The following is a 12,422-nucleotide window of genomic DNA, read 5'->3' as shown; positions in this document are numbered from 1 at the left end:
ATTTGCAGAGGGAGGAGGGGGAGGAGGAGGAGGAGGAGGAGGAGGAAGAGGAGGAGAACGATGACTGTGGAATCCTTGTTGCTCTCTGAGCTTGGTTGATTTCCTAAAGATGTTCTGTCACCCAGCTCAGTCACAGCATCAGTGCTAGAAGGGAATATGGGTTCTGCAGAGTGGAGAAGGAGGACTATGAGGCTCTTGGTGCTCTCTCAATGCATTTGCTTTCATTACCCAACTAGGTAAGTCCATATGGAAGTATACAGGGCAAGTCATTTGAATATAAACAGAGAGCAAACCTCATTGCCTTCTAGCATTGATAATGTTACCTAGTTGGGTCATGAAACGTTTTCAAGAAATCCACCACGTTCAGAGACCACCAAGGACCTCACAACCTCCAATGTGTTGCCATGCTCTTAAACACCCTTTCCTTTTGCTCTTCCCTATGCAGATCGACACTGTGGATGCCAGGGATGCCAGGAATCATACCCAAGTGGCTGAGTTCATCTTCCTCGGTTTCTCAGGTGTTCCGCATGGCCGGATCTACCTCTTCGTGGTATTCCTAGCCATTTACCTGGTGACCCTCATTGGCAACACCACGATCTTCACCCTGATCCAGCTGGATGCACGTCTTCACAGCCCCATGTACTTTTTCCTCAGCCACCTGTCCTGCTTAGACGTTTGTTACCTTTCTGTCACGGTCCCTAAGATCCTGATCAATTTCTCCCGCCAGAGAAACACCATTTCGTACAACCAGTGCATGGCTCAAATGTTCTTCCTGATGACGTTCGCAGGATCCGAATGCGCCCTTTTGGCTGTTATGGCCTTTGACCGCTACGCCGCCATTTGCCAACCCCTGCACTACAACACTTTGATGAGCAGCCAGGTGTGTGTTCCTCTGGCCGCCGCTTCTTGGATCTGGGGCTTCCTTGATTCATCACTCCACACCACCCTGGCCACCAATTTGGACTTCTGTGGGGCCCACCACATCGACCACATCTTCTGTGACGTCCCACCCCTCCTGAAAATCGCCTGCAGCGACACCTACGTCAACGAGCTCAGTCTTCACTTGGCCAGCATCTTCATGGGCTTGAGTCCTTTCCTCTTCATTCTCTTCTCTTACATGTATATCGTCTCAGCCATCCTGAAGATCCGCTCTAATACTGGCAGGAGCAAAGCTTTCTCCACCTGCGCTGCCCACTTGGTTGTGGTCACTATCTACTTTGGCATGGCCAACGTCAACTACAACCGTCCCAGTGCGGGCTACTCCTTAGGGGTGGACACCTTAATCTCCACCCTCTATTGTATCCTCACCCCTATGCTGAACCCCTTAATCTACAGCCTCCGAAATCAGGAGGTCAAGGACGCCCTGCAGAAGCTTCTGAGTGACCTGAAGACCTATTACACCTCTAACCCCTTCAAATGGCTAGGGTGAATTTGATAGGACAGCTTCTCTGTCTTCTGTCCTTGCCAGGAAGAGAATGCAGAAGCCCAGGGGGGCTCCCAGGACGTCTACTCAGTGAGAGCTTTCCAACTGCTCCTCCAACAACATCAAGAGCGGCCAACTTAGGGCAACAACGGAAGGAGGGAGAAAGAGGAGGGGAAAGAAGAAAGGGTAAAGCAGAGGAAGAAAGGGAGGGGAAGTAAAAGTAGGAGAGAGGAGAAGAAGAGGAGAGGGGGAGAGGGGGGAAGAAGAAAAGAGGAAAGAGAGGAGGAAAGAAGAAGGTAGAGAAGGGAGGGTGGGTAGAAAGAAGGAGTAGGGATGTTGCAAAATAAGATGGATATAAGGGGTAAAAAAGAAAAAAAACCAATAGTGCTTTTTATATATTTAAACATTGCGATAAATGCTAGAAGATAACAGATAAATATTAAGAGTACTCGTGAAAATCCATATTTGTGAATGCATATGGAAAGAAAAAAAATAAAATGTTTTATAAAAAAAAAAGTTCCATCTTCTGACAAATGAGCTCAGGAATCCCCCAGGTGGTTTTTCCAAAAGACAACTCGGCTTTCTGGGTGTTTTTCCCTTGAAAACGTTTCATTTATCCTCCAAGAAATTTCTCCTCTGCTGTTCTTTAGAACTGAAGACCCTTCCTCTGGGAAGTCGGGGGGTGGGGGAAGGGAGGGGGGGTCTTAGGGGGGAGGGGGGAGGGGGGATATATAGCATGTGCTAGATTTTAAAGCAACACGATTGCACTTGTATACTGTTGCTCTTTAATTCCACTGTAAAAATAGGACAAGCTGAATATATTAATAGTAGAAATACACCGAAGGGAGGAGTAGAGGGATAGAAGAAAGAGGGGTAGAGAGGGTGGGAGAGAGGATTGGAGGGAGGGTGAGAAGGAAGGGAGGGAGTGTATTGGGAGAGAGGTGTGGTAGAGGGGGAGGGGAAGTAGGGTAGAGGGGAATGTTGGAGGGAAGACGGAAAGTTGGAGGGGGGCGAAAGAAAGGGTGTATGGAGGGTTGAAGAGGTACATTGGGTTTCTATTTTGGGGGGTATTATTGACAAGAGGAATGGCTGTGTTTATTGTTTAATGTTATATGGCCCCGGTTCTGTACAGTATATGGGTGACTGTACGAAAATGAAAATGGAAAATAAAAACACATTTACTCTAAAAGAACTGAAGACCCTTCTTGGATGAGAAGAGAAATGCTTTCAAGGGGACCCCCCCCCCCAAAAAAAAATCCAGTTGTCTTTTGGAAAAGCCCCTTTGGGACAACCATGACACTGGATGATGGAGACTCCCCGTAGACGTTGAGCTCAGGGATTTATGTTCAGAAAGAAGCTCAGAGAAAAAAATGTCGAGCAGAGCTGAGCCTGGTTAAAAAAAAACAACAACCTTGTGGTGGTGGAATGTAGCCTGGAGGGTCTCTTTCCCAGAGGGCAAGAAGACACGGGAGCCTGGAATGTCTGGTGGGCAGGAAGAGAGCAAGTCGGACCCTCCCTGGCAGTTCACAGGCTATTTCTATAGTTATGGCAGGTATTCACTTTAGCCTGGCAAGAGTCTGTCTACAGGGAAATCACAGCAAAAGAACGGCCGTATTTTTCGGAGTATAAGATGCACTCCCCACCCCTAAAAGAGCGTGGAAATGTTGGTGTGTCTTATATACCAAATACAGACATTTTTGGCCTCCTAAAGTCCCATCCCCACATCCCATTTTTGTGAAAAATGGGCAAAAACCAGGCCATTTTTCACAAAAAACAGAGGCATTTTTGCATTCCCCCAGCCCCCAGAAGCACTCTGGACTGGGGGAAGGCAAAAACACCTCAATTTTTTGTTAAAAACAGCCCATTTCCAGTTTATTTTTCACAAAAAACAGGGGGAGGGGTGTTTGCCTCCCCCCCCCAAGCCCTGCTGAAGCCTGCAGAGTGTTCCTGGGGGCCGGGGAGGACAAAAACTTTTTTTCTTACTTACCTCTTCAAAATCTTGGTGTATCTTATATGCCGGTGCATCCTATAGTCTGCAAAATATGGTACTCACTAGTAATGCCATGTGTTTTTGATTCTTTGGGCCCACACTTTTATTCCAATGAAACCCTAACCTTAACTTTGACCACAAGGATTGGGAAGAGGAAGGAAAGTATTGGGGGCCTTCCAGGAAAAGTCCTCCTTGTCCAACGTGGGTTAAGAAATAGCAAGTCTCTGAAATTTAAAATTGGCTGCAGGACTTTCAATAGCAACAGCAATAGCAGTTAGACTTATATACCGCTTCATAGGGCTTTCAGCCCTCTCTAAGCGGTTTACAGAGTCAGCATATCGCCCCCAACAACAATCCGGGTCCTCATTTCACCCAACTCAGAAGGATGGAAGGCTGAGTCAACCCTGAGCTGGTGAGATTTGAACAGCCGAACTGCAGAACTGCAGTCAGCTGAAGTAGCCTGCAGTGCTGCATTTAACCACTGCGCCACCTCGGCTCTTTCAAGTATTCCTAAAACACGGGCACCAGGATGAACGATAGGGTGGGACATAGGGGGGAGAGCAAAGTAGAACTTTCTGGTTGTAAAACCAAAAAGAGAGATTCCTTAAGAAAAAAGGGTTCATGTGGAATTTGGTCCCCACCACCCAAAAGGCCTGGGGAGAACTGGAGAAAAGTAACGAGTAGAGGAAAAAGTAGAACGATGGGTACCTTCGTTTCTGTTCAGTGCTGACTGGTCTGTTTCCGGATGAATTTGTATCTACTCGGATTCTCTGCATTTTAGCTCGGAGCCTTTCCTGATTCCTGAGTGCTGCAGATCATGGCTCAACACGGCCTCTTGTGAAGGTTAAAGGAGGCTCCCAATCCCTTTCCTGGTTGTGCTGTGAAAATAAAAACCCTTTTAAAAGCAAATCTCTACAGTGTCGGCTTTGCAATCTACAACACCCTCCAGAACTCCATAAATCAGACAGAGCCTGGTGGAAAAGGTCAAAGCAAACTTATTTGTCCGTCCATACGTCCGTCCATACGTCCGTCTGTCTGTCTGTCTGTATCTATCTATCTATCATCTGTTTATAATCTTATAATGTATCTATCTATATCCTTCTCTATCATTTAGCTCTGTCTATTTTATCTGTCTGTCTGTCTATCTATCTATCATTACATCTATATCTATATCTATATCTATATCTATATCTATATCTATATCTATATCTATATCTATATCTATATCTATATCTATATCTATATCTATATCTATATCTATATCTATATCTATATCTATATCTATATCTATATCCATATCTATCTATCTATCTATATCTATATATCTCTATATCTATATCTATCTATCATCTCTATCTCTATCTCTATCTCTATCTCTATCTCTATCTCTATCTCTATCTCTATCTCTATCTCTATCTCTATCTCTATCTCTATCTCTATCTCTATCTCTATCTCTATCTCTATCTATCTCTATCTATCTCTATCTCTATCTCTATCTCTATCTCTATCTCTATCTCTATCTCTATCTCTATATCTATATATCCACATCCACATCCACATCCACATCCACATCCACATCCACATATACATATACATATACATATACATATACATATACATATACATATACACATCCACATCCACATCCACATCCACATCCACATCCACATCCACATCCACATCCACATCCACATCCACATCCACATCCACATCCACATATACATATACATATACATATACATATACATATACATATACATATACATATACATATACATATACATACATACATACATACATACATACATACATACATACATACATACATACATACATATATATATATATATATATATATATATATATATATATATGTCAGTGTTCCAAATATCATCCAGAATTAAATCAGAGTTCAAGGCAGAGCTTTCATCAAAGTTCCAATTTAATAAGAGAGCCATTTTGGCACGTCTGGGAAAACCCGAATCTGAAAACTTCCTGGGTTTTCCACCCAGTTGAAAGTTCAAGATCTTTCCCCCACACCCACAAGTCCATCCCATGGTCCAATCTCCCCCTGCCATGCTGGCATCTCCACCCATCCAATTCCAGTCAGGTGCAGACGTGCAGAGACAAAGGATGACCTTGGGCTTCTAGAAAGAAATGTTTTATTTTGACAACAGCACATTCCACTCCTTACTATTTTCCCTCCCAATTACCCCACTAATGAAACAGCATAGTAAAATAAGAGAGTGTGTGGCAGGCCAAAGATATATATATATATCTGCCTGTCTGTCTGTCTATCTCTCATATATTCTATATATGTTCTTCATATATTTTAGCCTCCAGTCCCCTAATCATCTTTGTTGCTCCTTTCTGCACTCTTTGTAGAATCCCAGAATAAGTCCTTCTGACAGTGGCCCCTCTGGCCTCTTGCTTTGACACTGGCCAGGAACCAGTTTTGTGGTCTTTGAAGGCCCCGGTTGAGGTCACCTGAAAAGAGAAGGAACGGGAGTGGGTTTGGGGGACATGTCAACCTTGGCTAAAATGGGCACATTGTGGACCAGGCTACCATGGAAAGCAAATCAGGCTCCACCTGCCAACTTTGGTCTTCACACGGTCTCTTAGTGGGACAGAACACGGTATCTTAACACAACATCATTACTTTATGCTTGTGGGTTTAAGGATTGCACGTTCCCTCTGGAGTAATTGTCCCCAGTTACTTTTGTCTCCCTCATGCACAACCACAGCCTTCTCCCTCCCTCCGCCTGGCTCTCTCCATAAAGAATCCCACTCTTGGGCCAAAGCAGTTGGGTGATGCCTTAAAGACACTGGAGAACAAACGCCTTCCATTCATTTGTCCTCTGTGCAGGAGATGCTGGAGAAGACTCAAGTGAAGCCAGTACTTCTTCCCTCCCCTCAAAAAAAGTGGACAGAGAGCAATGCAGAGGTGAGCTTCATCACCACATCTGGAGCAAGACACCAGCATCCCACCCACCCCCAGGTCAGTAGCTTCTCAGTATGCCTCCCCCAAAATATTCATGTTAGACTTGTCCCCTCACCTTCCTTCAGGTAATATCCTATCTCCCAAGCTGTAAAGGGACAGCCTTACTATGCGTCTCCCTAAATAAAGAAGGCAGACCATTAATTATTCCTTTGTTTACTTTTTTTTTAGTCTAGCACTCTATTTATTTATTTTTATTTATTTAGTTTGTCACTCACGTACAAGATAACAGGAATCAGAATAAACAGGAATAAGAACACAGGAAATGGGTACAAATAGATAGGGACAGTACGACAGGGATGGAAGGCATGTTGATGCGCTGATGCATGCCCCCCTTGACCTCTTAGGAATGGGGTGAGGTCAACAGGTTACTTCCAGGTAAAAGACAAACATTTCTTCAACCAGCTGTCTCAAGGGCTCACGTGTCTGATGTGAGTTCGGACAACCCTCTTTTAAAAAGATGCAAGTTAGATGCCTTCACCCTGATTTGTGGCTAAGCTTGGGCTGTGTGAAGAAATATTTTCTTTGGTGTCTTCTAAATCTCTTTCCAAGGCTGGGATTTGAGCTCATTTACCATTTCACTTGTCCTCTCGTGTTCTTTTTCCATTTCTGAGATGCCATGTTTTAAATGTGGAGGCCATAATGTCATTCTGAGCATGGATTTATCATAGTTTTCTAGGAAGACATTAGCATTCATAACTTTATTCTTCCTCCTACCATATTATTTTCTTTATTTGTGTCAGAAGGTAACTTCTAACTCACCTTCCAGGGCAGTTTGTTGTTACGAGGGGATGGAGATTTTGAGGAAGCTGTTCTCAAGTCTCGATCTAAAATGTTCTAATATGGAACCTGTTTCCCAGATCAACCTCTCTACCAAGTTCTCTGGTACATTGTTCTGCCTTAGCCTTCTGCTGAGATCATCCTTGACTTTCTTTGGAATGTCCAAGGTTGCTCCATGCTAATCTAGCCATACATTCTGAAATTGTCCAAGGTCACTTGAATCCTACCCTGTTAAGATTCAAGTCAGTCCCCAACTGCAGATGGAAACCATGGCTTAAATTCTTCATTTTTCTCCATATCAGAAAGAGGTTCTCCTTAGTTGTTCTCCAGAAGTTGTGAATGCCCCAACACTGGAAGTCTTTAAGAAGATGCTGTATAGCCATTTGTCTGAAACGGTATAAGGTTTCCTGCCTAGGCAGGGGGGTTGGACTAGAACAGTGTTTCTCAACCTTGGCAACTTGAAGATGTCTGGACTTCAACTTCCAGAATTCCCCAGCCAGCATTCGCTGGCTGGGGAATTCTGGGAGTTGAAGTCCAGACATCTTCAAGTTGCCAAGGTTGAGAAACACTGGACTAGAAGACCTCCAAGGTCCCTTCTAAATCTGCTATTGTATTATTGCATTGTATAGTTGGCTGGATGAAGATGGTGCTTTCAGGAAGAGCAGGACGAGAAAAACTCCACTGAAGACATTGAATGAACATGTTGAGAAGAAGTCCCTGAGATGAACAAAAAAAGAGAAATTAATCAATAGAAGTACAATATGACACCGTGAAATGTAAGCAATCCAGTAAACTAGAGTAATATGGACATGAAGTGTTCTAGAGTAGAGAAACTCTTCGAGTGACACTGCAAGACAATTGAAGCAGATTCTTGAGCCCTCCTGCGTAGAAAGCCATGTTTGCAGTCTCTTCAGTTGCATAGTTATGACTGGTCATCATTATCTGAGATCTGAAAGGTTCTTCATTTACTCCTCATCAACCAAGACTTGAGTGTGGAATTATCACATGTTCTCTACACCCAAGAAGGGTCTTTGAGATTTAAAGGGCTGGGAGAATGACTTGCCTCCAGAAGTCGTAGGTGCTCTGATACTGGAGGTTCTTAAGAAGAGATTAGACAGCCTTTTGTCCACAATGGTCTAGAGTCTCCTGCTTGAGGAGGGGGTTGGACCCCAAGGCCCCTTCCAATTTTGTTATTCTGTTTGATGGTCCTTGTAGAGTTGACAATGGATAATCTAGTAGCAAAGGTGGGTATGGTTTGATCTTTCCTGAAGGACTGTGAGATGCTTTCCTAAACACTGACATTAATGTTGTTGTGTTTCCTTCCTTCCTATTTGATGACAGGACTTCAACTTTTTGTTGTTGTGACTTTTTTTTAATTATTCAGAAGGGTCAGTCAGTCCAAAATTGAAAAGTTCCAAAGTTGGAACTTAAAACAAGTGTCCACTCTGAGCCAGAACAACAATAGATTCCTTGAAAGATTTCAATTGATAGGAGCAAAAAATTAATATCTTAGTATCTCTGTCAGCTTTGGTTAACTGCACGATTTCCATTTTGTATACTGTTTAATCCACTACAAAACCTGAGGAGACAAGTCAAAATATTTGCTTTATAAAATTGGAGTTATAAAATTTATAACTCATTCAGTTATCTTTTTGCTCTCCTTCAGGACCTTCACTACCCAGGATTCCTGACTTCCCATGGATTTCAGCAACCATACTCTTGTTAATGAATTTACTTTTCTGGGTTTCTCCAACATCACAGATGGCCAGGTCTATCTCATCCTGCTGTTCCTCACCATCTATTTGATCACCATTCTGGGTAACTTCATGATCATCACTCTCATCCTGGTGGACTCCCACCTTCACAGTCCCATGTATTTTTTCCTCAGCCACTTATCCTGCTTGGATGTCTGCTACTCAACAGTCACAGTCCCCAAGATCCTAGCAAACCTCCTTCTCCAAAGGCACACCATATCCTACAACCATTGCTTTGCTCAGATGTTCTTCCTGATGGCCTTCTCTGGCTCAGAATGCTGGTTGCTGGCCATCATGGCTTACGACCGCTACGCTGCCATCTGTCAGCCTCTGCGCTACTCACACCTCATGAGTTCACATGTTTGCATGCAAGCAGCTGTGATCATCTGGATCTGGGGCTTCCTGGATTCAGCAGTTCACACAGCCTTGGCTTCCAAGTTACATTTCTGTGGACATAATCAGATTCACCACATCTTCTGTGACCCCCCACCACTGCTGAAGATTGCCTGTGGTGACATACACCTGAGCCAGATGACCCAACACATAGCCACTATATTTGCAGGAATGACCCCTTTCTTTTTGGTGGTCATCTCCTACTTCTACATCCTTGCATCCATCCTGCGTATCCGTTCCAACACAGGTAGACAGAAAGCGTTTTCCACCTGCTCTTCTCACTTGCTGGTGGTCATCCTTTATTTTGGGAATGGATTGATAAACTACAACCAGCCCAGCGCTGGCTACTCCCTGGAGACCGATACCCTGATTTCTACCATGTATTGCATTGTCACCCCCATGCTGAATCCCCTGATCTACAGCCTACGCAACAAGGAGGTGAAGGGGGCCCTGAGGAAGATCCTGGAAAGGAGAATATAGGATTCTTCTCAGATGTTGGAAAGACAACTTTGAAGACCTTCCTGTCACATCAAGAGGTCAGCTCTTGTTTTTCCTGAGTTTGGTCAGGGCAGAGAAGGCACATGAAAGACTTGGCCAGGGCTGTTGCTCTGCCACATTAGCTCTGCTTCGTCAAATGCCAGTCTTCCCTATCCAATTTTGGGGGTGGTTGGGAGCTATGGGGTGGCAAAGGGGTGGCTTGGATAAGGGGCATCAAAACTACTCTTTGTACTGTCTCATGAGAGCTGCCGGCCACTCCAAGGTCCTACAACACCCTCTAGCCCCACAACCAGGAGCAACTACCACAATAATCGATTTGAATGTTACCAGACAATAAAAGATAATCAAGGGGGAAGGAGGGAAAGGGGAAAAGTTAACCCAATGCTTTCGGCATGAAAGTTCAGATCCGGCTTTGCTCTACTGCAACCACTTGGCTTTACTAAAGTCTACTTTCTTTAATAATGGATTCAAGAATCTTTCTTTCCTGATGGACCAAGTTGGGCTGGCTGGCAGACACTAAATGTTTGGTTGATTCCCATAATCTGTAACTTTCACCTTCCTCAAGGTCTTCACCAGGGAGAAATGAAGTGTCCTCTGCAACATGCTTATCCAGTTAAAAGTTAGCAGAAATATGGAACATACGTAGCTCCTGAAACAACACAGGAGAATTAGGATGTTTCTTAGACATGCAGCTTTGGAAATACGTTCTGACACTCAAAGAGAGTGGTTCTTGCTCTGTCTGGTGAAGCTCTGGAGAAAAGTGGCACATGGTTTCTGGGTGGACGTGAGAGAGGATGACTGCCTTTCTTTTTTCAAATATTAATTTTATTTCTTTAAAAAACACACACACACAAATATTTCATCATTCGTCAATCATTAAGACATTGAAGTACAATTTTTTGTGTGTGCCCCTCCCTCCACCCCCCCAACCCCCCTCCTACTTCCCCCCCCCGACTTCCCAGAACCTGTACACGGTATGGATTTTTAACTAACCCAGTCTAAAATCTATTGAGAAAAAAGAAATAAAGAAATTAATGACATTCTACATTGACCTTAGCTTCTTCTTACTGAACTAACTTTAAACAGTTTAAATCATTTCTGATCTTAAGCATAGGCTAACTGGAATTTCTTGGTCCCGTATTTATTTTGTATATAGTCAATCCATTTTTTCCAGTCTCGTTTATATCTCTCATTTGAGTGATCTTTAAGGTATGCCGATATTTTAGCCATCTCGGCTAAGTTTGTGACTTTCAATGTCCATTCTTGGTTTGTAGGCAAGTCTTCCTTCTTCCAATATTGCGCCACCAACAGTCTTGCTGCAGTTATTAGGTGCAGAATCAAATTAGTCTCTACCACTGTAAAGTCAGTACATATACCTAGTAAAAATAACTGAGGAATAAACTTCCCAGGAAGTCCTCGATGACTGCCTTTCTTAAAGGCTTTCTCCAGAAAGAGGTTGCTTTCTTACAATATGTTGTTGAGAAAGATATTATAGAAAGGGATGGATGGATGGATGGATGGATGGATGGATGGATTAAATGTCATCTTATTAGGTGAGCCTGGAGTGCTGGGTGGTTTAACAGAATATTGTCATGGAAGGAAGCCGGGCAATGTTATACAGCCTCTTTTTCTCCGGTGCATGATAGCTAGAACTTTGAAGGGAATATTTATTTGCCATATGTATTTTCGTTCATATTGCTACATTATTTAGCAAATTTATCTGGAACACTTTGAGGGGATTTTCCTATTTCCTTTCCCCTTCCAATGTTTTGTTTATAATTTTGTCATTTAAATTGCAAAATTCATAAATTTTTGTTTATGGGATTTATTCTTCTCTGAATATAATAAATTAAGAATTGCAAGCTTGGCCTGTTTTCTTTCCAAACATTGGTTATCTATTCTAGCCATTGCACCCACTTGGCCAAACACCTGAATTTTGTTCCTGTGACTGTGACTGGCTGGGACTTCAGGGACAGGTTGTAAATCCCAACACCATAATAGTTTCAAAGGGTCACTAAAATAATCATTGTAACTTGAAGACCACCTCCCAGAAGAGGGAGTCAGACAGTAAGCAGCAATAGCCCTTAGACTTATATTCCGCTTCACAGAGATTTCACAGCCCTCTCTAAGCAGTTTACAGAGTCAGCCTCTCTCCCCACCCCAACAATCTGGTCCTCGTTTGATCCAACTCAGAAGGACAGAAGGCTGAGTCAACTTTGAGCCAGTGAGAATCGAACTGCTGACAGCCGGCAGAATTAGCCTGCAATACTGCATTCTAACCACTGTGGCACCAGGAGGGAGGGAGGGAGGGCAATAGCAATAGCCCTTAGACTTATATACCGCTTCACAGAGCTTTCACAGGCCTCTCTAAGCAGTCATCCTCTTGCCCCCCAACCATCTGGGTCCTCATAGGATGCAACTTGAAAGGACGGAAGGCTGAGTTAACCTTGAGTCAACCTTGAGCCAGTCAGGATTGAACTCCTGGCTGTGGGCAGAGTCAGCCTGCCATGCTGCATTCTAACCACTTTGCCACCACAGCTCTTGGATTTATTTCTAGATCACCAGCTGAAAGCAAATGAGAAAACT

At 43.5% G+C, this 12,422-nt stretch overlaps 2 protein-coding genes across 2 annotated transcripts; both read left to right on the top strand.

Annotated features, from left to right (window-relative positions):
• The first annotated feature begins 430 nt into the window (after nucleotides 1-430).
• LOC148043960 (olfactory receptor 5AR1-like) lies at nucleotides 431-1,429 on the top strand. Its single transcript, XM_087722498.1, has one exon. The coding sequence runs from the start codon at nucleotides 440-442 to the stop codon at nucleotides 1,427-1,429; it is 990 nt and encodes a 329-aa protein (XP_087578624.1). The 5' UTR covers nucleotides 431-439.
• Nucleotides 1,430-8,888: 7,459 nt separating this feature from the next.
• LOC106553073 (olfactory receptor 5V1-like) lies at nucleotides 8,889-9,818 on the top strand. The gene has a single exon (XM_014071502.2). The coding sequence runs from the start codon at nucleotides 8,889-8,891 to the stop codon at nucleotides 9,816-9,818; it is 930 nt and encodes a 309-aa protein (XP_013926977.2).
• Nucleotides 9,819-12,422: the final 2,604 nt, after the last annotated feature.

Source organism: Thamnophis sirtalis, unplaced genomic scaffold (genome assembly GCF_051295495.1).
Source record: "Thamnophis sirtalis isolate CommonGarterSnake01/CBP01778 unplaced genomic scaffold, rThaSir2_p1.2 scaffold_9, whole genome shotgun sequence".
NCBI lineage: Eukaryota > Metazoa > Chordata > Lepidosauria > Squamata > Natricidae > Thamnophis > Thamnophis sirtalis.
This window is presented reverse-complemented; position numbering and strand designations above follow the sequence as displayed.